We start from the raw sequence: 27,537 nt of genomic DNA on the forward strand, positions 1-27,537 counted from the left end.
TATTTTTATGTGGTATTGAGGATTGAACCCAGTGCCTCATACATGCGAAGCAGGCACTATACCACTGAGCTACAACCTAGCCCCTAAAGGGCAATTCTTAACAGGTTAGTCTCTTATTTTAGGGTGATGAATATAGTACATTGGGAAGGAAAGGATAAGTTGAATTTGTCCTTAGTGTGGCAGGGCTTTTGATTTTGTCCTTGGGATGGATCTGATAAGCAGATCATGAAATGATTAGACATAAAATGTGTTGTTTGACAATATGCCTATGATTTGTCATGATGAAAGAATGAATAGTACTTAATGTTGAAATCAGGCAGTTTGGTCATCTCGGTATAGAGCAAATTGCAAAATTTTCTTCTTCAGCTAATTTAAAAAATTCTTCTTACCTCCTTCTTTCTCCTTTAAAATTTTTTTAAAATGTAATTTCACTACACATGGGTAAGACAAATTCCAGCTAATTGCAGGGATGACCATCTCCTGCGTTAGGGAAAGAAAAGTGGATCTCAAAGCATTATGGTTCATATATGGGACAAGGAAGTATCTAAGGCTTTTTTTTTTTTTTTTTTTTAAAAAAAGCATCATTTCTGTGTTGAAGAAGGAAAGGAGAACTGCAAAGTTTGTATAGACCTGCTAGGTTGATATGCATAGTAATTACAAATTACTATCTGTCTGCCCATCTAGTTATTATTGAGACCCTACTTAGGGTGAGTTTTGAAGCAGTGTTTGAAACCTTCATTGTTTGGTACCATCATAATTTTTCCAGCATTATCTTTCTCTTTATTCTGTATTCTACTAAACCAAATTACTCTGACAGTCTGTCCCTAGCCTTCCTTTTCAGCTCTCTTTGCTGTCCTCCCTTTTGAACATTTTGTTCCTTGGTACACAATTTGCTAAGTTTTGCTAAGTATATTTCAACTGCTCGTGAGTACCTTTTTATTATTTCTTTGTTTAAGCATACTGTTCTAATCTGTTTTCTGTTGCTATAACAGAATACCTTAGTCTGAGTACTTTATAAGGAAGAAAGAGGTTCATTTCACTAATAGTTCTGGAGGCACAGGAGCATGGTATAGGCATCTCTTGGCTCTGATGAGGGCCTCATGGCAGATGCCATCATAATGGAAAGAAAGTATATTAAAATGATGAGTGGCAGATACAGAAGAAGGAATCAAAAGAGGTTCCAGGCTCACTTAGAGCAGCCCACATTTGTAGAAACTAATTGAGTTCTGTGAGATTTGACCCATTCCCTCAAGATAGAGTTAATCACGTTGCTGAGGGTGGGCCCCATGACCTAACTTCCACTACCACCTTAACACTGCCACACGGAGGACCAGGTTTCCAGCACCTGACAAACCATCCCCAAACCATCACCTCTACTCTGGACAATGCTAACAGTAGATATTTTAAAATGTTGAGCATGATTTTAGACTGAAAGGATTTTATCAGTCAAGTAGGAGACTGGGAAGTTGTATTTTCCAAAGATGACTACAGCAGAATCCCCTGCCCACGAGTTCTTTTGTGCCACAAAAGGACTTCTTGCTGTACCTTCTTTATGGGGTGGAGTAATTTCCCTCCTCTTGAATTTGTGCTTGTTTGACCAATGGAGTATGGTATAAACGATGCCATATGGCTTCTGAGGCTTGGTCATAGAGGCACTGGGGCTTTCATCTTGCTAGTGGGAACACTTGTGCTGGAGCTTTGCACCACTGCATAAGAAATCTGACTACTTTGAGGTGGCCATGCTGTCCAGTAGCCAAACCACATGAAGAGGCCATATGGAGGTGCTGCACTGGGCAGTTGTCTTGGGGTTATCCAGCCCAGGCACCAGACATGTAAGTGAAATCATATTGGTCCTTTCAGGCTAGCTGGATCCCACCAGCTAAAAACAGTGCTCTCAGTGCTGCGGGGAGCAAAAGAATCATCATCTGCATTCTGCCTGTTATTTCTGTCCCCCAGAGTCTTGTGAGTGTGATGAGATGGGGGTGGCTTTAAGCCTCTGAGTTTTGGGTAGTTGGGTAGGTAGCAGTAGAGACTGGAACACGGACACTGGAGAATAGGAGTCGAGGAAGAGCCTGTCCGTGTGTAGGAGAGATGAGGATGAGAGCAGAGGCACAGAAGGAAGTCTTCTGAGGCAGGGGAGGAAAACTAAAAAGCAATAGATAAATTTTGAGATGTGGAAAATTCATATTTGATGACCTATTACTGTCAATTTTATCCTCATACCCATATTCACTCCCCGCCCCCACCATGAAGTTGGAGTTGAGGTCATTATCAAGAGGTAGAAGGTTTGCACAGGGCCTGACTGCTTGGTGGAGAGTATCAAAGATAGCACAGAATACTGGCCCTCAGCTTTCTGCCTTTAACAGATAACTCATGAGGAAAGACACAGCGGTGACTTTTCATTATTATGTGTGGTATGGTCTGCCTTCCTCAAAATTTTGTGTGCAACCTAAACTATCAGTGTGAAGTACTTTGAGTCCTGCAGAAGTAGAGGGGATCTTCCCAGAGGAGTTCTTGGGCCCACTTGTAGCTCTGTGTTGATGGGTTCTGAACCTCAAGATGACTCTTGAGGGTTATGAATAACCAAGAGCCACTTGTGGTTTTGTGAGATGGAAGGATCCCACTATTTGAGTGGGATTTGTAAATAGGAGCTTTCTTGAGAGGAGAGGGGACCAGATCTACAGTTTTAATTCTGAAGCTTCAGAGGGCTTTTGTCCAAACAGAGGACTCTCCAAGTGCTGTTAATTGAGTGGCAGAATTGTTTCTATGAAAGTTAGAATTGTTTTCTGTAGTATCCAGCAGTCTGGTCACCAGCCACATGAAAGGCCATTTATTGTTTCTGTGAAGGGTGACGTGCTTCATGTCTGAATGCAGTCCCAAGAGCTTGGAAATCCTGCAAGTTTTAGACATTTTGTGAAACGAGATATCTTTTGTTGAAACCTTGAGGAGAAATACTGTGTAGTCTCATTAAACACTGTTACTGGGTGACAGAACGGTGCTTTCGTGACAGGATAACCACAGTGTGCCCAATCCACTTCATTACTGTGGTCCGCGGACAGGCTCTGCCCTGTCTTGTAAGGGTAGTCTACTATATTCCAGTCTTGAGGCATGTGAGGTGCCTCTATTTCACTGTTTCTTAATGCTTTATCTTTTTTTCCACTGTGTTCCGGTGACCTTGGCACTTCTGAGATGTTGTGACTTGTGTTTTGCTCCTTTCTCCACCCCTTCCCTGAAAATTGCAGCACACGGACTTACTTGCTCTTGCAGACCCTGCTTGATTTGTTGCTTTCTGACTTGCGCAATTTTCCTGGCAGAAGCTCGACTGTCTCTGTCCTTTATCATCAGCTTAAATTTAAGTTATCAGAAAAATTGCCATTGTGATGCCATTGCTTTTGAAAAAACTGCTTATTTTCTGTTGCTTTTTTTTCCCCCTTTGTACTTTCTATAAAGTACAGACAGCTTATGTGACTGTAACTATTTTTTCTCAGGTAGTAGTTTTATTTATTCATTTTAATTTTTTCATTTGTTGTTTCTGAAAAGTGTTTTCTTAAATTTCAATATTCATTCTTGTTTTTCAGCATCTTTATTTTTCATCCCATTTCAATAGACTTTTCCCCACTTTTGGACTCACTTTTGTTCATTGTTTAGTTTATTGTTTAGATCTGTGGTGTGTGAACTCTAAAGAATCCTTCATTGCCACTTTTTTTCCTTCTTTTTTCATCTTTCTTGATCCACTTACTGGACCTTTCAGAGCGATTTGACAGTAGAAAGTATTATTCAGTTTTATTTTTCATGAATTCCACAGGCTAATGCTTGGTTTTTGCAGCTTGTGAACACGGGTCGACTGCGTGATCTTGTGGACAATGTGTGGTGGGAGTTGAAGCCCAGGGCGCAGTCCCAGATTGTCCCAGATTGTCCTTGGTGGCAAGTGTGATTCTGCTGCCGCTGCTCTGGTTTGTGCCTGTGTGTGCGGTCAGCAAGGACTCATTGTTAAACAATGAAGTCACAATTGAAAGAAAGATCAGTGTGGTTTCTCCCCCCACATTTAGCATTCTGTGGTTATTTCTCCTGATATTTTGGTAAGTGTTGTTTGGGTCAAACTGTGCCACATCAGCCTTAAATTTCTGCTTTGTATGGTTCAGCCAGGAATTAGAAAGAAGTATTTATAATCAAACAATATTCTCTGTTTTCCAAGTAGTTTTACTTAAATGATCTCCTTTAATCTCCCAGCAACTTTCTGAGGGACAGCTGGCTATCTTGGTTTGCATGTAAGAGAAGAGTCACAGGGTCTGAGTGACTCGACTGATTGATGCCCATGTAGCTGGACAGTCAGGGACCCAGAACTCAAAATTCAGAACTTCTGAGTCCCAACTCACTATTTTTTTCTACTGGAGTGTGTTATAAAATAAATATTATTTATTACCATACATTTATAGTCGGCTTTGCAGTAGAAATAATTAAGAGCAAATCAATGTGAATAACCAGTAGTTTCAGGTGAGAAAGTTATGCAGGAAATAAGAATAAGCAGTGGCTTTGCTGCATAGAAAGTAAATCCAGCATTAAATGCCAATGGCTTCTGCCACACATCAGCTCGGAAAAGTGGTGGTCAGTTGGCCTGATTGGGAAGCATGCTGGTCAGCTTTAATCACTATACCAAGTACTTGAGATAATCAATTTACAAAGAGAAATGGCATATTTTTGCTCCAGTTTCTCAAATGGTTTGGTTTTTTTTCTTTAATATGGGAAAGATGAAGGAAGAAAACTTAAAGGTCAGGACAATTTGAAGGTTAAGATAATAAGGTGGATGAAATATATACAGTTAAACCAAGCATTTTGGGTGAAAAAACTGGGTTTTCATTTTAAAACATTTAAAAAATTTATTTAGAAATGAAATTATCAAAAGATTTTAGCTTTAACATATGCTAAAACCAGTTTTATTGTATGAATCATAAGGGATCTGAAAGAAATTAGATATGATCAAAATAAAATTTAATTAAAATAGAATATTCTCCCCCTCAATCTACTAGTCTTGCTGCAACACCTCTTAAGACATAGCTTTGTCAGAACTTATGTCATCCTTATAATTAACTGAAGCCAAAGAAATATATATATATATATATATGTGTGTTATTAGAGCTGAAGACCTTTTCATGTCATGTAATTTACTACTTTATTATAGCAATTTCTCTAGTAGTATCCTCGGCAAGTGGCTGTATAGCTACTGTCATTAATTGGAATCTTATTATCCATGAGATAGTATTACACTGGTCATTCAGAAAATATTTTTGTCTTAGGGACAAAAGAATTTTCTCATCTGCATGGAAGTTTCATGGTCTTGAAACTTGTTTCTTGTCTGAATTAGTTACCCACACCAATTGGTTACCCGTTCCTTTTGTAGTGGTTATCTTTTTGACACATGGAATTACTAGTATTACCACAAAAATCATCCGGGTGAAGAAATTTTAGGTAACGACAGCAGCCTAACACAAATCAAGGTCCCAATGTTTAAAGAAAGGGGAGATGTATTCTTAAAGTCACTGTTTTATCTTTATAATAGTAATAGGGTAAGACAAGAGTTACAAATGGAGAACATTTAAAAAGTGTTGTATCTTTAGTAGACCACATGGGTTTACTTAGAAGCAGGTTATGCTAAACTAACATTCCCCCCCCATGGTAGATCAGCTGACAAAGCAATCATTTCAGCTGAAAATTAAAAACTTTTCCTGTGATGTCTTTCTGGATATTTTATGTATTGTAGAGGAAAAAAATGGTTGATTGCAGTAAGTTGAACAATCATTGGAAAATCTCTAGGGTCATATTTTTTTACTATGTTTTGTTCAGCTTTTTAAAGTGATTTTAATTATACAGAATAATGGGTTTGCTCAACATTTTTGTGAATGATATAGACATACTTGATTAAATTGTGAGGTCTCAAGTTTAAAGTGTCAGCTCCTATGATATTTGACAAAATTTAAATTTATCCCAGTAGTTTAGAATGTTGGAAATGGCAGGTTGTGATAAATGTAAAGTTCATTTAGGTTTCAAAAATTAGTTTATGAGTAGAGGAAAACAGTTACATTAAAAACAGATCTGGGATGTATGGTATGAACCAATAATGAAATCTGCTGAAAAAGCTATCACAATCTGTGCTGGATTAGTGGAAACATTGGGTTCACAGCATGGAATATGGTGGTTGTGCTATGCCTATGACATAGCAGCCCATATGTGAGTATTGTGTTGAGATTTGGTTGCCACAGTATAGGAGCAACATTATCAGACTAATGTGTGCTTGACAGAAATCACGACACATTAGACAATGCTTAAAGAAAGTAGGAATGCTAGCTTTTCAAGATGGAAAGTACTGGAAATGAAGGCTCAGAGAGGTTAAGTGAATTATCCAAGGTAATTTTCTTGGCTGATGACAGAGCCAGCTTTCTACTCTTAGTTCAGGGTTGTTTCTGCTTGTCACATTTGGTTCTTCCAGAAAGGAGAACCAGTACTATCAAGGTAAAGATGTAAAGAAACTGATTTTGACTATGCACAAGGGTGTTTAATAATTGGTATTGTCCTATAATGTAAGGAACACATTTTGAAAGTAAGGAGGCCCTTGTTGCAAATGAATTGAAATAGACACCATGTAACTTCTTTATTAGAGATGCATGTTTTGAGGGATAGTTCTATGTCAGAAACAGCTGTAAGACATGTAGAGAACAATTCACCACACACTTTTTAGATATCTTGTCTTGATTAATTACTAATAATGCCCACTTTCTTATTCTACCCATTTTGGGTTATGTTTCATGTATTTTCCATCAGTCTTTACAAGATAATATTGAAGCAAATCCAAAGTATCATATCACGTCATCCATAAATATTCAATAAGTCTGTTAAAAATAAGGACAATTAAAAAAATAACTGAAATACTGTTGTCACACTATACAAATTAATATTGATTTTTTAAACCTTCCATTACTACTCAGTATTCAAATATTCCTGGTGCTGTGTATGTACAGACATACATGTATGTATATATGCAGATATATGTACAATGTCAAATGTGTGTTTTATAGTTCGGGTATTTGTAGTGTATATGTTGTAATAGATTGACAGGTCACTTAGGTCTCCTACTTATTGTCACCTTGTCCCCTCTACATGTTCTTTTGTTTTTGCCTTTTTTCTCTCATATCCTTTTTCCTGTTCTTATTTTTGCTACTTCTTTTCTTTGTTTTAAATTTATTTGTGAAGACACAGGGCCATTATGCCACCTATATGGTTCATTTCACTGTGCTGTATATCCTGTCTGAATTTGTAGTTTGATCTAGAGGCTTAGTCAGGTTCAGGTTTATTCTTTTCTTTTTGTGGTACTAGGGGTGGAACCCAGGGCCTCACACATGCTAGGCAAGTGTTCTCCCACTGAGCTACAGTCCAAGGCTTTTTATTTTAGTTTGAGACAGAGTCTTGCTGAGTTGCTCAGGCTGATCTTGAACTTGGACTCCTCCGGCCTCTTGCCTCAGCCTCCTGAGTAGCTGGGATTATAGGTGTGTGCCACCATATCTGGTGAGGTTTATTCTTTAGGCAAGACTATTTCACAGGGTAACCTGTTCTTATTAGGAGGCCTTCTGTCTGGTTGTCTCTTTTTTGATGCTGAGAATTGGAATCCAGGGCCTTGTACATGCTAAGCATGTGGGCTCTACCACTGAACTCTACCCCCGGCTTGGTTCTCTTTTCATGTAGCAGCCTTTAATGGTCTTTGCTTAGATTCGTTAATTGCTAAGAGTTGCAAAATGATGATGTTCTGTCATCTCCTCTTCATTAATTAGCTGAAATACTTCTATAAAAAGAAGGTTTTCCTGTTCAAATATTTGGTAATCTGAGTATTGTTTCTTTAGGAAGAATTGCTGTTTTCTTTCATTTTCGGGTTTTCAAAATAATGAGGTTCCTTTGCTTCTTGCAAAGGTACCTATTGATTTTTAAAATATCATTAACTCATGAGTTTAAAGTGATTTAATATGACTCAATCTGTTACACTTATTATTGTTATTGATACTTAAATTGGCCCATCTTGGGCTAGTGGAAGCTTCCTCTTGATGGCCTCTGAAGCCTTGTTGGTATGATCCCTCCAAAGCCTTTGATAGCTTTTTGCTTTCTGGCATGACCAGATGTTTCAGGCTCCTCTTGTACTTTTTATTCTGGGCCTTGGGCCAGCCTTTCCACTCTTCTCCCTGTTCCCCACCAGTTATAACTCTCATAAGAAATTGCTGTACTTTGCAAAAATATCTGGCTGCTTGTAGTGAACTGCTGAGCCAGGCTCTCCCAGGGCTCAGACTCTGCTGTCGGATTGATTGTTGGTATGTCAGGCAGCTTTTATAGCTTGAACTATTCTCCTTCATTTTAAGTTACTTTTTTTTGTTTAGTTTTTTCTTTTTTACTTGTCTTTTGGGCCCAGGTATACTGCTTCCTTTACTAGTTGTGGGACAGAAATAGAAGCATTGAAGCTCTCTCATGGCACTGATCCTTGGTGGCCCAGACTGAGTGCTGGCTTATTGTGGGATTGTCATTTAACGAGCAGAACTGTCAGCAATGTGATTTTGAAAAATCACAGAGGGCCCTGGTGAGATATTAAACATTTTGTTTTCTCTAGGCAGAACATCTATTTCATCAATGAACAGCCAGACTTCCTTCCTTAGCTTGGATTCTAGAAACAGCAGACCCTGAGACAAGGATTTGGGCACGTGTAGTTCATTTGAGTGGTGATCCCTGGAAGCACAGAGAGGGACTGGGGAAGAGAGACAGGGGAGGGAGAGTCGTTTATTGCTGTGGGCAGGTGTGCTTAAATCCCATCAGCAACCTCCCAGCTGTGGAGAATTCTCCTTGGTGTTGTTCTAAGGAGGGGCAAGGAAGTTGTTCTGACAGCCACTCTTAACTTTTGTTCTTGGGGTCATTGGCTTTCAGCTAGCCCAGCATCCCCCCCCCATTTCCAAAGCACCCTAATTTGTCCATTTCTTATGTTACTACTCCGTTTTTGCCTTATACTGATTTTTTTTCTCTAAAATTGCTTTTTAAAATAACATGTACCTATAAAATTTTTGAAAGAGTTATACAATGAACATCTGTCCTTTATCTAATTTTTCAATTGTTAAGTGATTTTTGCCATTTTAAAAAACAATCTCTCCTCAAAAATGTGTATGTATATACAGATATGGGTATATAATATCCACCTATACCTAAATCTTTTTTCTGAGTAATTTAAAAGTAAATTGCAAACATGTTGATACTTCACCCCCTAAATACTTCAAGGAAAGAACACTTTTATTCTTTAGAACCTTAGTGCCATTATCACACTCAAGAAATTTAATATTGCATGGGAGGGAAAGGGGAAATAAGGATGAATGATGTTGGCCAAATTATATTGTTATATTGTATGCACGTACCAACATGTAATAATGAATTCCACCTTTATGTACAACAATAATGCACCAATAAAAATTGAAAAAAAGAAATTTAATGTTGACACAGTAGTGTCTTGTAAGTGGCCAGAATTCCCATTTCTTCAGTTTTCACTGATGTCCTTTTAGCTTCTCCCCACCCCATAAAAGATTATGGTATTAAATTTTCTGCTCATATCTCTTTAGTTTCTTTAATATAGAACAGTTCTCTTAGCTTTTTAATTCATTTTTGGGGGCATAGATGATTTTAATATTTAGTTATTTGAGGACACTGAGTCGGTAAGTCTTTATATAAATGCTGTGATAACAGAAGTAGTAAATCTTGCGTCTGCTCAAGAATGTTAAGAAGCAGGTCTACATTTTCATCATTTTTTAAAAAAATTTAAATTTGTTGTTTTTAGATATACATGACAGTAGGGTGAATTTGGCATATTATACATACATGGGGTGCAACCCATTACAATTTTGTTCCCATTCTTGTGTTTGAACATGATGTGGAGTTATTCTGGTCATGTATTTATATATGAGCGTAGGTAAGTTATATCTGATTCATTCTACTGTCTTCCCTATTTCCACCCCCTCTCCCTTCCCTTCATTCCCCTTTGTCTAATCCAGTGAACTTTTATAGTTCCCTTGCCTACCCTCCCTTGTCACTTATGACATGAATGGTTTAGAAGAGTCCAGACCTGTTGCTTTGTAGAATGTCCCACAGTTTGGTGTGTGGGATTTTCTTTGCATGATTGCATTGAGGTTTTAAAACACCTTTGTTAAGCTCTCTAAGTAGGTGATGGTGTGGCCTCGGTGTAGTCATCAGACAGTCTGTGTCCGTTTTCCTGTTGTAGCTGCTGCTGAGTTTGACAGCTTGGTTTAAATTAAGGTGATGTCTGTTAGATTTTTCCATCATAAAGATATTTTTTCTCTGTTACAATTAATTAGCAATCTATGGAGTGATGCTTTGAGACTGTATTCTGCTTCCAAATAACATTTCGTCTGAAGGTTTTAGTATCCATTGATGATCTTGTCTTAAATCATTTGTTTGTTAGTATTTATAGTTATTTTCATAATGTCATCTCAAAGGTCACATCTCCTAGATTGAATCCTTTATTGGAACAGAATCTTTTAAGTCTTTCTATTTCTGACACCACTTACAATGGTGTATGTGTTTAATATTTTTTTTTTGAGGGAATCAAGTGAATTAAGACTATCTCTTTAAAAAATGAGAAAAAAAATCCATTAACCCAAACCTCTTACATGTGCCTTTTCCTCGAGTGTTTAGTACTTTACCATTTTTTTCTATTGCTTCACATCTCAGAATTTTTTCATAATGTCCTCTAAATGGCAATATCTCCTTTTATTCTCTGTAAGTGCAAAACTTATTTTGTACATTTAAGTCTATCTTTTAACCTAGGTCACTAGCTTATAGAAAGTGAAGTGTAAGTGCATGGTGCTCTAGAGGCCACACCTGTGTCAGGTGTGTGAGTGTATGGCTGTGTATAAAATTAAGCTGGGCTGCTAAAGTTTATTTTGTTTTCCTGCCTTTTTAATCTTTCAAAACAATGATCATTACTGACTTGCTTTAAAATTATATTCAATTCCTAACCACTTTTTAAAGCTGCAACAATTGTAGAAAAGTTTAGAAAGCTTTCTTTCTTTTTATGATATAAGATTTATTGTGGCCATTAAAAAAGAATTGATAATAAATTGCTCTAATGAAACAGCTTGTGAATATGCATTAGAAGATTATTAGGATTAAAATTTTCCGCAGTAGAATATTTATTGCTCAATAAAGGAATGCTAATTTATAGAATTTGGCTTAAAATATCATTATTGTATGCACTGAAATAAATATATGAAAATACAAGTTAAAAGTTCATTTAAAACACATTATAATGTCTGAAGATGGGACATTGTACCCTTTTCCTAATTAGTCTAAGTTTCTACGAATCAGTCACAAAGTAGAGTCCCTCAAATAAACAGATTAATCATGTAGCTTAATTTCCTGAAAGCTGTCTTATTAAAAACCACTGAAAGAATTGGGCATGTTTAACCTGGAAAAGACCAACTGAAGATGTGATCATCACCTGCAGATAATCGAGGGTCTTTTGTGTAGAAAACTGCTTAGAGCAGACTAGCATTAATGGGGAAAAGTGGTTGGTGGGTGCATTTTCTTTTTTTGGGGGAGGAACCAGGGATTGAACTCAGGAGCACTCGGCCACTAAGCCACATCCCCAGCCCGATTTTGTATTTTATTAGTGACAGGATCTCACTGATTTGCTTAGCACCTCGCTTTTTTTGAGGCTGGTATCAAACTCACAATCCTCCTGCCTCAGCCTCCTGAGCAGTGGTGGGTGTATTTTCTTTTTCAATATAAGAAACAACTTTTCCTAGCAACAGAATGTGCTGCATAATGAAGGCATGATCCCATTTTACCTGGAGATGGTCATGGGAACCTGGATGACTTTCCTTTCTTCCCTTTGCCTCATTCCCTCTGCTCCCTTCTTCCCTAATCAGTGTTTCCACTTGGTCTATGCTGTCTGGTACTGTCACTGTTAGCCACATGTGGCAATGTGGTCTGACGTGGCTAGTCTGAATCAACATGTGCTGCAGCTGTGAAGCACACATCAGATTCTGAAGTGTTAGTATTGGAAAGAATGACATTGCTCACGAATCACTTTTATATTGATTACAAGTTGAAATGGTTTGTCTGTTGGCAATGTGAAATACATTATTAGGGCCAAGAAATTTTATTAATAATTAATCATTAAAAGATGAATTATCAGTTTCAGACAAGGAGAAATCCTCTCTTTCTCACTGGTTATAATTGAAAACCCCAGAATACAGAGAATTCATGCAGCAGAGTGCCTGAGGACTCTGAAAAGGACCAAGCTGTTGATGCATTTTTGGCTGGATCTCAGATATCTTATGCTAAGTGAAGGAAGCCAGTCTCAGAAGTTATATGACTTCTGTTGTTTGATGTTCTGGAAAGGCAAAACTGAAGGGACAAGGAACAGATCAGAGCTCGCCAGGGATGAGAGTTGGTGGGAAAGCTTAAATACGAAGTGATAGCATGAGGATATTTTGGTGGTGTATCCTAATTTTGGTGATACCATATTTATACATATCTATGCGTGAGATATAATAATCTTACATACAAAAGTAAATTTTACTGTATATAAAATTTGACAACTAATTATAATTTAATTTCACATTTTTCTTTTTACTCTTTCAATGTGGATAGAATAAATTTAAAATTGTGTGACATGCATTATTATTTCTGTTGCACAGTAGTATTTTAGATTTTAGAAATGCAAAGGATTTGGGATGGTCTAGTCTTGAGTGAAAACTATTGTGGAATGAAGTCTTATAAGGAAAAGAGGCAAACCGAAATGACCTAAGTTTAGCTCCCACCCGACTTCCATCCTTTTTTCTACAGATGTTTTTTGAGAGTCTAATCCATGCTAATTATGCCAGCTCTCAGCTATGATATTTCCTTATAGTCCCTGTTTCTTCATATTGGAAAAGAAATTCTGCCTTTCAAGACAAAAAGCGTACTGTTCAGTGGAATCACTAACACATTAATCATTAACCATTGATGGTGTCCTTGAATTTGTAGGCAGAATGGCACTTGACAAGTTCTTCAACAACCTGTGATGATATCCTTATGATGAATGTTTAGGTCCATAGTACTATTGAGTAGATTTTATTGTTTAAATGATTGCACCCAAGAGGTACTGATTAATTGGAACTGTGATTGCCATCAAGGGGGTTTAGCCAATTTGGTTATGATTTGAAGTTAGAGGCAGTGTCAAGCCCAAATTGGAATCGAATCTTAGAATATAATGATGAACTGTAAATAGGTAACTCTAACAAGATTGAAATATAATAGGGATAAATTTAAAATCCTGAAATGAATTCTGAAATACAGCTGTCCCAATTAAGAATGAAGGATATGTATGTTAGCAGTAATATATATGGAAAAATCTTGGGGGCTTTAGTTGTCAGGCAGCAGAGTCACCACTGATGTGGCTGCCAGAAAAGCTACTTCAGTTTGTTGTTGTGGTGTTTGTCAGTAGGAATTGAGTATCTAAAGCAAGGTATGGATTTTATTGTTTCCGTGTTCTCTAAAGCACACCTGGAATGTTATATTTAGTTCTGGGTATTATCCTCTTAAGAGGGTGATGGACAAACTGGTGCACATTCAGAGTGGGGTGAGGAGGACGTTAAAGGAACTGAGACCAAATCAGATGAGCAATAATGAAAGAAACTGGGACATTTACCCTGGTCAAGGGGTGACTTCATGGCGAGGTTGAAAAAGAGGTCACAGGCATTGCCTTCAAATAATTGGAGGATTTTGATATCAAAAAGAAAGTATACTTGTTTCATGAGTTCTAAGAACCAGTGAGTGGAATTTTTAGAGAGGGGTGGGGGGTGGAGAAACTATTAAACTTCATTGTAAAGAAACACTAGGTGTTTGAGCTAACTCTTAGGAATGAGTCACCTCTCTAAGGTCTTTTGTAAAACTCCATTGCTTGAACCTACCTGTCTTTTGAGAATTTTGTTGAGCCTAGTATTTCTGCAAGATTCTGGTTTCTACTTCCCAGAATCTTGGAATTTCATTAAGTAGTAATTTAATCCAGCAACCTGTAAGAATAATTTAGTTTCTTCGAAACTGTTTTTCTGAAAATTATTTAAACCCAAAATAGAGTGGCATGAGAACATTTCATTGTGGTAAATAAAGGAAGGAGTCTGTGGATAGGCTGTTTTTGATATTGGGGAGTAGGACACAGGATTCACTTGGCAGCTGCGTTGACTGAGTCTTCCCAAGATATGGCTGACAACTTCTGATACAGCTGACAACTTCTGAAGTGTGTCCTCTGACAAGGCACAAGCACACAGACTACTTCATGCATGGAATTTCTGAGATTGCACGTATGTGCCATATTGTAAAGCACTGTAGATATGCATTTTGAAATAAAGGAACTTCCACTCCATTGGTTCTTCTAGTTTAGCTTGTCAATTTTGAGGGAATAATGGAAAATAAGATGCAAAATTACCATTTTGTTGTTAGGTGGTCATAATGCTTCTAGTATGTTTTTTTCTTTAACATTGCTTTATATCACCTCAGATCCTATTTTTCTTTCTTTGAACTCCTGCCTACTCTTCCATTTTTAAAAATTTATATATATATATGAATTTTAAAAAATATATGTATGTGTATTTTAGTTGTAGTGGGCACAATACCTTTATTTTATATTTATGTGGTGCTGAAGATCGAACACAGTGTCTCACATGTGCCAAGCAAGTGCTGTATCACTGAGCCTCAGCCCCAGCCCCATGCCAACTCTTCCTTTTTATGAAAAGTTGAAGTAAGCAGTATCCAAGTAACCTGTACTCAGGGTTCACATCATCTTCTCCAGGGTGAAATAAAGGAAATGCGGTGTTATTGTCCCTCCCTGTGATTTGTGTTGGTCTTTTCTCCACCATCTCTGCCTGGAGGTCAGGTACTCTGTTTCCTACTTCCTATATAACTCCCCAGGTGTCTAGTGTGCGCATCTGTGCATGGTGGGTTTTAATAAATGTACTTGACTGATTTACTGACTGTTCTCCATAGCAAGAAAACAATGCCACAGTCTATTTCAAAGAGACTATATATATTGAGGCAAAGTATTTAAGGTTTTTTTTTTTTTTAAAGTTGAAGGTAAGAGTTTGAGAATTCTGAAGGGTAAGAGTGTGAGATTATGAAAGACATCTAAATTCCTTTTGTTTTGAAAAATACTCATATAATGTTTAACTACATACAGTATAGCAAAAAATTGAGTTATTTTGGCTGCCTAAAGTTTTTCTTTTCAAATCAACTAAAAATTTTAAAAAAATACACCTAATAACTCCTCATTTTCTCTTAAAAGGACACGTTTGATAATAGTCTTGAAAAGTAAAAGATTTTTGTCAATATTCATCTTATAAGAATATTCCCTGCAGTTTCTTTGCAGAGTTCCTTTAAATGCAGAATTCTTAAGATTTCATTTCAAGACAATTTTATTTATAAAAAAATAAATTTACCCATAACCACTCAGTAAACACTTTGTAATTTATTTGTGTTTAAGATCAAATTTCTTTAAAGTGGGTCACATTTTTACATCAAATTAAAAAAATAACAGCTTATTGAATATAATTCACATACTATGCAGTTCACCCTTTAAAGTGTACAATTCAGTGGTTTTTAGTACAATGTTGTACAACTATCAACACTAATTCCAGAACATTTCCATTACCACAAAAAGAAAACTTGCACTGGTTAGCATTTACCCCCATTTCTCCATCTGCAGCTTCTGGCAGTCATTAATCTACTTCTGTCTCTGTGGATTTGCATATTTTGGATATTTCATATAAATGGAACCATATAATAATAATACAACAAATGACCCTTTGTGTCTGGCTATTTTCACTTAGCATGATGGTTTCAAGCTTCGTCTAAATTGTAGTGTGTATCTTTTTTTTTTTAAATTGTAATTGAATACTGTTCCATTGTATGTATATATTACATTTTATTTATACATTCAACATTGGGTGCATATATTACATTTTATTTATCCATTCAACACCTGATGGACATTAGTTGTTTCCATTTTTTTTAGCCATTTTGAATAATGCTGCTACAAATACTCACTTGCAGGTTTTTGTGTTTTCAGTTTTCTTGGGTGTATACCAAGAGGAGAATTGCAGAGTCAAATGGTAACTGCATGTTTAACTTTCTGAAGGACTGCCAGACTGTTTTCAAAAGTAGCTATATCATTTTACATCCCTGCAAGCAGTGTATTTAAGGGTACCAGTTCCTCTGTATCTTCACAATACTGTTGTTATCTTTTTTATTATAGCCATCCCAGTGGATATGAAGTGATGTCTTTGTGATTTTGATTGTACTTCCCTGATGGCTAATGATGTTGAATGTCTTTTCCTGTGCTGATTGCCCATATTTATATCTTGGAGAAACAATGAATAATACTCTTTGCCTGTTTAAAAATTGAGTGATGTATCTTTTAATTCAGTTGTAAGAGTTTTTTTTAAATATATATTCTACATACGAGTCCTTTATCAGACATACAATTTGCCCAGTTTCCTCTGATTTTGTGGATTTTCACTTTTTAGGTAGTGTCTTTGAAGGAGAGAAGCTTTTAATTTTGGTGCAGAATAACTTACCTTTGTTGTTTGATTTTTTAAAAAATGTCTAAGAAGCTATTAGGGTTCTCCACAGAGAGAGAAAACCCCCTCCAAAAAAGTATAAAGATATATGAGAATTGATTTATTAGGGGAATGACTCCTGTGATTATGGAGCCTGAGAAGTCTCATGATGGGTCCTCTGTAAGCTGTAGGCCCAGGATGCTGGCTTGTAGCATGGTCCTGATCCAGTTGAAAGCCTGAAAACCACGGAAGGCAGTGGTATAATTCTCAATCTGAGACTAAAGGCTAAAAAACCCAGGGGTCAGCTGGTGTAAGTCCTGGTGGGTCTTCCCCACTTAGTTCACTCAGACTCACATGCCACTCTCTTTTGAAAATATGCTCATATACACTGGTAAAATAATGTTTTAGCAGTTTTCTAGGTATTTCTTAATCCAGTCAAGTTGACACCTAAAATTAACCACCTTAGAAATGATTGCCTCATCAAAAGTTATGAAAATTTGCTCTTATGCTTCCTGAAAGATGGATGTAGTTTTTGTTGTTACATTTTGCTGATCCATTTTGAGTTTGTTTTGTATATGGTGTGACTAGTTGGGACCGAAGTGTGTAGCTATCCAGCTGTCCTAGACCCATTTGTTGAAAAGATGCTTTATAAAAATACAATTTTTAATTATGTAAAATATGTATAACAGAATTTACCATCTTAACAAGTTTTACATGTACATTTCAACAGTGTTAAGTATAGTCACATTGTTGTGCACCTATCCCCAGAACTCTTTTCATCTTGCAAAACTGATTTAGTACTATTGAACAAAATCTCCCTATCCTTCCCTCCCAAGACACTTTGTCTCCATGTCTCATGTAAGTGGTATGATGTAGTATTTGTCTTTTTGTGACTTATTTCACTTTCCATAATGTCTTCAAAGTTCCTTCATATGGTAGCATATGCAGAATTTCCTTTAAGGTTGAGTAATATTCCATTGTATGTGTAGAATACATATTTTTATCCACTCATCTGCTATTAGACACTGTGGTTACTTTCAGTTTTTGGGTATTATGAATCATGCTGTTGTGTCCAAATATCTCTTTGAGACCTTGCTTTTTATTTTTGGGGGGTCCATGGCCAGAAGTAGAATTGCTGGATCCTATGGTAATTCTATTTTTAATTTTTAAGAAGCTACCATTCTGTTTTCCATAGCACCTACACAACATTTAACATTCCCACCAATACCTGCATTAGGGGTTCCAGTTTCTCTACATCTTCACCCACATTGGTTCTTTTTCTCTTTTCATTTCTTTTTGTTAATAGTAGCCATCCTAGTAGTGAAAGACTCTTTAGCACCTTTGTTAAATATCAATTAACCAAAAGTGAGATTTATTTATTTATGGAAGATGAATTCTATTCCATTTATCTTTATGTCTATCCTTATGCTGCTATCCCACTGTGTTTATTGCTGTGACTTTAACAACTTTTGAAATTGTAAAGTAAAAATCCTTGAATTTTATTCTTTCTTTTTCAGGGTTCTTTTGGCTAATTGAATTCCTTGCATTTCCATGTGACTATTAGGATTGACTTTTCAATTTCTGCAAAGAATCCAGCTAGGATTTTGATATGGATTGCATGGAATCTGGGTAGTGTTGCCACTGAGCAATATTAAGAATTTTGATACATGAATGTGAGGTGCTTTCCCAATTATTTGATCTTCTTTAATTTCTTTCAACAATGTTTTCTAATTTTCAGTGTATAAGTCTTACATGTCTTGTGTTAAGTTTATTTCTAAGTACTTTGCTCCTTTTGAAGCTATTGTAAGTGAAATTGGTTTCTTAATTTCTTTTTTGGATTGTTAATCGTATAGAAGAAATGCAATTTAATTTTTGTACATTTATCTTGTGTTTAGCAACCTTGCTGAAACTGTTTATTATTATAAGTATTTATAATAATAAATAAACTGTTTATTATTATAAGTGAATTCATTAGGATTTTTTATATGGAAGACCATATCATCTCTGGATAGAGTTAGTTTTGCTTTTTCTTTCCAATCTGGATGCCTTTTTTTTTTTGCTCTGGCTAGAGTCTTTGATAATGCTGAATAGAATCGGCAAGAGTGGATATCTTTGAATTAGATTTTTAATATTTACTGCTCTAGAAATAGTCATTACTGCTAGTGTTCTTTTGAGAAATTGAAAATCCACCTTCTGATCCTCTTATTATAGTAAGTAACTAAAGTAATAAAAATTCTACTGGAACATGTTATTTATTTTTTAAACATAAGGCACAATAGATTCCAGTTTGGCTTTTCCAAAACTCTCATGCCTCTGCTGTTTTTTTCCTAAAAGTAACTAAAGTAAATCAACTGAAGGAATTTTAAAAATGTATTTTTAAAGAATCTCATGGATAAAAAAGTCAAATGGATTTTCTTAAAGAATCATACTTGCTGTGTGTGTTTGAATAGATTGAGTAATTAGGACATTCATGTTGTCTCTGCTAGTGCTTCTTAGCCATGGCTTGTATGAATGCCATAATTGTTAGTGCTTATCATTCATAATAGCTAGAGTTGACAATCTGAGATGATCATAGTAGAAGGAGAGGTGGTGCTTGTACTACTTTTGATAATTGAATTCTACACCTAACTTCCATAGGGTATATTTTTTTGCTTAAGCTTATTCCTAAGCTCCAGAAAGCTCTGGGAGCAATCCTCCTATCCTTTTTTCTTCTTTCTTCTTTGTTTCCTTCTTTCTTCTTTTTAGCAGTCCTTAGAATTTTCATTACAATGTTACTAGTCTGAGAAATAAAAAGTTGAAAACCATGAGACTGGCAAATAACAAGTATTTCAATTATTTTAATGTCATGCTTTCTTTATTATTTATTTTAGATTTTCTTAGTATTTAGATATTCAATTCAAAGAATGAATTTCATTCATGTTTTGAACAGTTTTTAAGTATACTCTATAAGTATTTTGCTTTGCTTTCTCAGAGACGTGAGATGAATGTAAGAATGCTTGTTTTTTGGATGGTTACAGTATGTTTAGGAAAACAAAGTAAAAGTACTTACCTTGTAGTGCTGTGTATGTTTTTTTGTGGTGCTGGGGATTGAACCTAAGGCCTTGTTCATATGAGACAAGCATTCTACCAACTGATCTATACACCCAGTCCTTGTGTATATGTTTTATTTTCCTCAATAAATATAAGCTCTTTGAGCAATAAGTATCTTTGTATTTACACAGTGTTCATCACAGATCCTCATATGTAGCTTGTGCTTATTATGATTTTAAAAAATTAATACAACAGTAAAACAATAAAATAGAATTTATAATTAAATACTCAAGTGAGTGGGATATGATAAAACTATATTATTGAGTTCAAGAAGTAACAATGATCAGTGTTTTTCAGGTTTCTTAGGGAAGGCTTTGTGCAAGAGAAGGTAATATGAGCTGGCTCATAAAGGATGGTAAGAACTGAGCAAGAGGAGAGAACATTTCTCCTGGGTGTTTTAGCATTTGAAGGGCATTCAGTGAAACTTACCAACTGGAAAGAAGATTTGTTATGGTTTGTTGATTGAGAGAAGGGTGGATAAATAGATAGGAACATATTTTGGAGGTATTAAATATAAGTTTGAGCCAGGCTTGGTGGTGCACACCTGTAATTCCAGCAGTTTGGGAGGCTGAGATGGTGAGTTCATAGCCAGTCTTAGCAACTTAGTAAGGCCCTAAGCAACTCAGCCAGATCGTGTCTCTAAATAAAATATTTAAAAGGGCTGGGGATGTGGCTCAGTGGTTAAGTGCCCCTGAGTTCAATCCCTGGTACCAAAAAAAAAAAAAAAAAAAAAAAAAGGTTGAGAAATTTGCCTTTACTTCATTTGCCATTAGAGAATCATTGAAGTGTTCTGAGTTAGGAAATTTTGGGATAAAATAGTACTTTAAGAAGACTTACTTGGTGATAATGTATCTTATGGGCTGGAGGGCAGATAGTACTAGGATTCCATTTAAAGAGAGTATGATTGAGTTCTTTTAGTTTGCCAGCTTTTTAATAGCAGGGTTATTCATAAGTACTGAAGTGTCTTTCATAAGTACTGAAGCAAAGTTTGAGTCCTTATAGGAAAAAAATCCTCATTTGCGGGGGGGGGGAAGTAAAGAGATAACTTGTTTTATTTATATATATGTGTGTATGTGTGTGTGTTTGTGTGTGTGTGTGTGTGTGTGTGTATGTGTATAGATGTTGTGTGTGTAAGTTTCAGCATGGGTCATTAAGGAATAATAGTGCTCTCCCTGGCAATAGGGTGAGGGTAGTTGGCTAGAGGGGTGGGAACAGGGACAGATATAATCACGTTTTTATGCTCGCTGAGTCTGACATTGAAATGCCTAGTACATAGAGATTTAAGGGCTCAAATTAGAACTGAAGTCTGAATGTTTAAATTTGGATATCATTATGTAGATTTATCATTCGAACAATAAAAATGATTGGACTTGTAAACTGTAGTGTGCACATGTTCAGAGGTTTATGTGCACTTATACAAATATATATACCCTGACACACTGAAACCCCAAATGGGTATTAAATTGTCCATAAACTAATCTTAGTTTTAGCAAAATGATGAGGACTGAATCTTCTGATGAATAAAGGGAAAAAAAGGAGTTAAAGAAGGAGACAGGAAAGAAATAAGAGATAGGAGAACACAAATTTGCTAATTAGAGTTTGAAATTAGTCTTACATTTAAAATACTACTGCTATCAAGCATACTAGTACTCCTGTTTCACTTGTTGAGTACTTATTCTAGACATAAATAAACTAGACATCTCTTCTCTTCTCATAACAAATTTGTGACATCAGTACTATTGTATTCCCCTTTCACTGATGAGGAAACTGAAGTCTAAAGAAGTTGAAACTTGCCCAAGATCTCTGAGCTAATAGATAAAAAGAGTTTTATTTACATTCATTTTATTCCAAGACAAGTATTCTTTCCATTATACAAAGGTATGAATGTTTAATTTTTTGTAAGGCATGGACTATGTTTATACCAAATCAGTTTTCAGTAAAAGCTTCTTAATTAGCAGGCACTGATTGGACAGTAATGTTTCCTATAAAAAGAATCAGCATGTATTTTGGATGGGGCGGCTTCAACTTTTTTACTTGGGTATTTATATTCACAGTCTATTCAACTTTTTTGATTGTGTGTTATGAATGTTAATTTAAAAGAAGATACCAGTTCTTTTATTTGAAGAATTAATCTTTCATAAGTATTGGTCTTATACATTTAAATTTCTTTAGGAAGTTTTTCTGGTACATTCTTCGGAACATCCATACGTTAACAAGGAAATAAAAAAGGCCTTCCATTTTCTTTTATTTCAGGGGATATCATTTTCAATGCCCAATATCCAGAACTGCCCCCCGATTTTATCTTTGGAGAGGATGCTGAGTTCCTGCCAGACCCCTCGGCTCTGCATGTGAGTACTTAGGCTCACTCAGATGTTATTTTTTGGTTGAAAAGAAAACAAAATTGGCTTTCAAAAGTTGCCTAACAGATAACATTTGTCAAATGTGAATTTTTTGCCCACCCCACTTTTCTTTATACCATGAAATAAGTATAACTCTTCAGTTGCCAAAATAGTTAAAGAAGAGATTTTATTCATTGAAGTTTTAGTTTCAGATGATTTCAAATCAATGAAAATCTCTAGCATATTGGTTGAAGTACTTTTACTTCATTTTAGAGAGACATATTGAAAACATTTTCTTTGTTTCAACGTGGTATTTTATGCCTGCAACCAATTTTCTAATGTTTACTAACACTTCATCCCAGGGCTGGTTTGAAGAGTATTTCTTGGCTTTTAAAGAGTCTGTCTCTCTCTCTCTCTCTCTCTCTCTCTCTCTCTCTGTCTCTCTCTCTTTCTCTCTGTGTAGAAGTGAAAGTGGCAAATTTGGATTTGTATATGTATTATCTCAGTAACATTTATAAAAAGGGTAAAGACCAGTTTCAGTGGTCTTAACTAAGCAAAACCAAAATCTTTGTAGTTGAAATAAAATATTTCTGGAATTAAAGCAGCAATATTTCTTGTCAGGATAAGGGGTGGTGGCACTTAGCAGAGCACATGAGGTTTATATAAAAGTTGTGTTTTGCATGGCTGATGGAGGAAGACACGTGCCATTTTGTTTAAAAGGTTCTAACCAGACAAAAATGACTTGTCTTTCCCTTGTCAAATTGAAGTTTGTTGTGATATCTGTACTATCAGAGGTTTAATTGTTGTTTATAACTGTGTTCTTAGTTTTGTTTTTCTGGAATCTTTTTGTGTCATTAAAGTTGTGTAATTAAATGTTTTGGTGACTTTAAAATCTTTGTCCTTCGTCATTCATATTATTAAAGGGCAATCATTAACCAAAACTTGAAGAATGATTTTAAAATTTAGAACATAGCTATAAAAATGTCATTGGCTAGAGTAGGATGGGTATGTTGTAAAATTTCTAATAATTGAATATAAGCTCTTATTTTATTTGATTTTAAACAGACTAAGTTAAATATGGCCCCTTTTAGAGGCCATGGGTCATATATTCACTCCATATTAAGGTTGAGATGCTTATCTGCCAGAAGATGAGGCAGAAGTATCACTATCAACCTCTCTTGCCTTAAATCTGCCCAGTGGAGGGAAACATATGCTAGATGCCAAAGATGTATCACAGGCTAAGTGCCCCTGGAATTTAAAGAAGGTGGTCAGAGAAGTATAGGTGAGGTTTATACTTATTCATGAAAAATAAAGGGAAAATGAAAAGTGGCAGACTATTTCAGGTAGGGGGATGACATAAGAAAATGTGAAGAAGCCATGGTTTGTGTAATGTGTTGCAGAAAAAGGTACTGACAGATTGGCTGAAATGGAAGTTGATATAAGAAAGGGCTAAAAAGGGTGAGATAAATTGGGACAAGATTGTGGAGTACAGTGACTGCTGGACTAAGTGTCACTGAAGGAAATGATAGGAGACTCTCTTAATGGCAGTGTGGTCAATATAATGGATTAAGGAGCGATCGAAGACTATAATTGAGGATTGTTATAAAAATCCAGGACAGAGAGAAGGGCTTTGAAGCTCGAATGATGTAGGAGGGAACACTATGATAGAAAAGATGCGAAAGATGTGTTTACAACTTCTTTTTTTAGAATTGTTTTTATAATTTGTAGTGCATATCTTCAGTATTGGCAAATATTGTGGGTGTAGAATTTAAAGAAAAGACCTTAAGATTCATCTTATTTCACTCTTCTATTTTAGTGCTGAGGAATTTACATGATTTATATAATTCTGTGTCAGAGCTGATATTGTAATTCTACTCTTTTGATGTTTTTGTCCCTGAGTATGGTTATCACATTTAAAAAAAATTAACTGAAAAAGAACAGCTGAAAAATCAGAGCACTGGATCAAGAGACAGATTGTAAATGTAGGGAAACACTTACTCTTTAGTGATAGTTAGTCTAAGGCCTGAGGTAGGATTACTTAAGGCTTCTTTGTGGGTCAGTGGACTGGGCAGACCTGGATAAGCAAGCAAAGTACACCCCCGATAGCTGGGTGATGTCCAAATAGCCTGGGAAGTTACTCTTGATATCTGTCAGGTTAAAATGCCATGACGGGTTCAACCATAAGGCCTCCTCCCCAGCAGACACTACCTGAGCACAGCTCACCTTGAAAGAGACTGTTCATCCAACTCTCAACAATTATGGTTTAATTCTTGGATTTAGTTCATACTTTCCTCCCTTTCTTGAAGTGCTCTCAGCACAGTGACTAATAACCTGCTTTTCTACATATGGTTCTGAATAAAGAGGGATTACATATTTCATCACCCATGGAGAGGGAAATAGAAGGCCTTAGACATTTCTACTGAACTACACATTGCAGAAGGGAATGAATATGTACCCTTAGAGTCTGGGAGTGTAGTCCCAAGTAGTTCTGTGGCAAATATAGGATTTCCTTGAAGTGTCTGGATTTTATCTTGAAAATCCATGAAAATTTGCATTTGATTCTGAAATATTTATTAATAATAATATGATATTTTACCTGTATTTAAAAATTTTTTTTAGACATTGATGGACCTTTATTTTATTCACTTATTTATATGTTGTGCTGAGAATTGAACCCAGTGCCTCACACATGCTGGGTGAGTGCTGTACTACTGAGCCACAACCCCAGCCCCTACCTGGATTTTTTAAATGTAAAATATGCTATTAAATTATAAATATTTGAGAAAAAAATGGATTCTCCAGTATGGTCCATTGTGAGACATATAGTTTTAGAGAATATATGTGATCTCTTGTATAGACCAATTTGTTTAAACCTGCTGTTTCTCCCTGGGGAAAAAAAAAGAAAAAAAAAGGAAAAGGATTTGAAATATTATAAGTAAAAGGCATACATAAGGTTTATAGAAATATGTGCAGGGTTGCGATGTTGAATAAAGTCACCTCTTTCTAAACTCCGAATCATTATTCAGTTTCCACTGAGGAACTCAAGATTTTCAGATGAATGTAAAACACTAGACAAATACCTAATGTAGAGATAGATGCCTCATAGCCACCAAAGAATCAAAAAATCATAGAGTAAGGGGCTTAGTGGTTCATTGATTCCTTATTCTGGATGTATATTGGAATAATTTGGGAAGCCTGTTAAAATAAAGTTTCCTGGACTCCACTGGACCTGGAATTAGATCCTTTGGAAATCCAAGGACTATCAAATTTTCTTGGCTATTTTTTTGAATATTTATTTTTCAGTTGTAGTTGAACACAATACCTTTATTTTATTTATTTATTTTTATGTGGTGCTTAGGATCAAACCCAGCGCCTCACACAGGCTAGGCGAGCACTCTACGGCCCTTCTTGACTGTTTTTATGTACTAGTCTGTGAACTGTTAATTGGCAACCACTGACTGAATTATATCATTTGTAGAAACTTCTCCAACAGAAGGCTGTTTGTCTTTTTGTTTTTCCTTTCTTTTTGTGGTGCTGGGGAGCCATCCCAGAGCTTTGCACATGCTAGGCAAGTGCTCTGCCACTGAGCTGCATCCCTAGCCCGGGTGGTTGCCTTGGCTTGCCATTATTTCCAGTGAGTATCACTTTCCATTTGGAGGACAGCCCTACTTTAAAAAAATAACAGTTTTAATGAGACAATTTATATACCTTACAATACACTTATTTAAAGTGTCTAATTCAGTGGTTTTTAGTATATTCATAAAATTGTGCAACTGTCACTACAAATTTAGAACATTTTCATCACCCCCAAGAGAAACCCTAAACCCACTTTTCCTGTCTTCCCCACCCTAGGCAACAACTAATCTGTATGCGTCTCTGTGGATATGCCTATTCTGGGAATTTTGTGTAAATGAAATCATATCATATATGATTCTTTATGGCTGACTGTCTTCACTTAGCATGATGCTTTCAATGTAGCATGTAACACTTATTTTTTTTTATTGTCAAATAATATTCCATTGTATGCCGGTACCACATTTCATTTTCCACTTGTCAGTTGGTGGACATTTTGGGTTGTTTCCTTGCTTTGGTTATTATAACTACTGCTATTTATGGACATGTTTTTATTTCTCTGGGTTATATCCTTCAGGCTTGCAATTTACAAGTGGCTACTCTGTTTTAACATTTGGAAGAACCACCAGAACTGTTTTCCAAAATCGTGTCTCCTAGGGCTGGGGTTGTGGCTCAGAGGAAAGTGCTCGCCTGGTATGCGTGAGGCACTGGGTTTCATCCTCAGCACCACATAAAAATAAAATAAAGGTATTGTGTCCACCTACAACTAAAAAATAAATATTAAAAAGTGCTATATCATTTTGTATCCCCACCAGCAGTACATTAGTTCCAGTTTCTTTACCCCTCACCAACACTTGTTACCCATGTGTTTAATAATACTGTTCTTGGTGGGTGTGAAGCAGTATTCCATTGTGGTTTTGATTTGTTTTTTGCCTTGATGGCTAATGATGTTGAGTATCTTTTCTTGTACTTATTGCCTATTGTATCTTCATTGGAGAAATGTCTCTTCAGGTGCTTTGTTTATTTTTAAATTGAAGTTTTTTTTTTTTTTTTTTTTTTTTTTTGTACCAGGGATTGAACCCAGGGGTGCTTAACCACTGAGCTACATCCCCAATATATATATATTTTTTATTTTGTAACAAAGTCTTGCTAAGTTGCTCAGGACCTTGCTAAGTTGCTGAGGCTGGCTTTGAATTTATGATCCTCCTGCCTCAGCCTCCTGAGCCACTGGGATTACAGACATATGCCACCATGCCCAGCTTATTTGTGCTTTTAATTATTGAGTTTTCAAATTTCTTAATAGATTCTGAATACAAGTACTTTATCACACATATGATTTGCCAAGTTTTCTCCCAATCTATAGAGTTTTTTTTTTTTTTAAGGGAGTGTCTTTTAAGTGACAAAAAAATACTTTCAATTTGATGAAGTCCATTAAGCTAAGTTTTGCTTTTGTTGCTTGTGCTTTTGGTTTTATATCTAAGAAACCATTATACAATTGAAGATTATGGAAATTTACTCTAATGCTTTCCTTTAAAAGTTGTATAATTTTTGCTGTTATATTTAAATCTTTGATCCATTTTGAGTTAACTTTTTTTTTTGGAAACTGGGGGAAAATGAGGTATATCCCTTTTTTAAATTTTTACAAAATTTTTAAATTAGTTATACATGACAGTAAATGTACTTTGATACATCATATATAATGGAGTATAATTTCTCATTCTTCTGGTTATATACTCCCATCTGTCGTGTGGTTATATATGTACATAGGGTAATAATGTCTCATTCATTCTACTTTCCTTTCTACCTCCTCCCTTCACTCCCCTCTATCTAAAGTAACTATTCTTACCTACCCCCAACCCCACATTTGAGTTAACTTTTTGGATGTGATTGCGGTTGGCAATGAACTTAAT

The 27,537-nt window shown here is 35.8% G+C and overlaps 1 protein-coding gene across 1 annotated transcript in view; it reads left to right on the forward strand.

The window, feature by feature from the left end:
• The window catches only part of Babam2 (BRISC and BRCA1 A complex member 2), a 396,592-nt gene that overhangs the window by 67,879 nt on the left and 301,176 nt on the right, over positions 1-27,537 (forward strand). The window contains exon 4 of the mRNA XM_026391012.2: positions 21,969-22,063. Coding sequence (XP_026246797.1) covers positions 21,969-22,063 — 95 coding nt within the window. The remainder of the gene's footprint in view (positions 1-21,968; positions 22,064-27,537) is intronic.

The sequence above is a fragment of the Urocitellus parryii genome, chromosome 12 (assembly GCF_045843805.1).
Source record: "Urocitellus parryii isolate mUroPar1 chromosome 12, mUroPar1.hap1, whole genome shotgun sequence".
NCBI classification, from domain to species: Eukaryota; Metazoa; Chordata; class Mammalia; order Rodentia; family Sciuridae; genus Urocitellus; species Urocitellus parryii.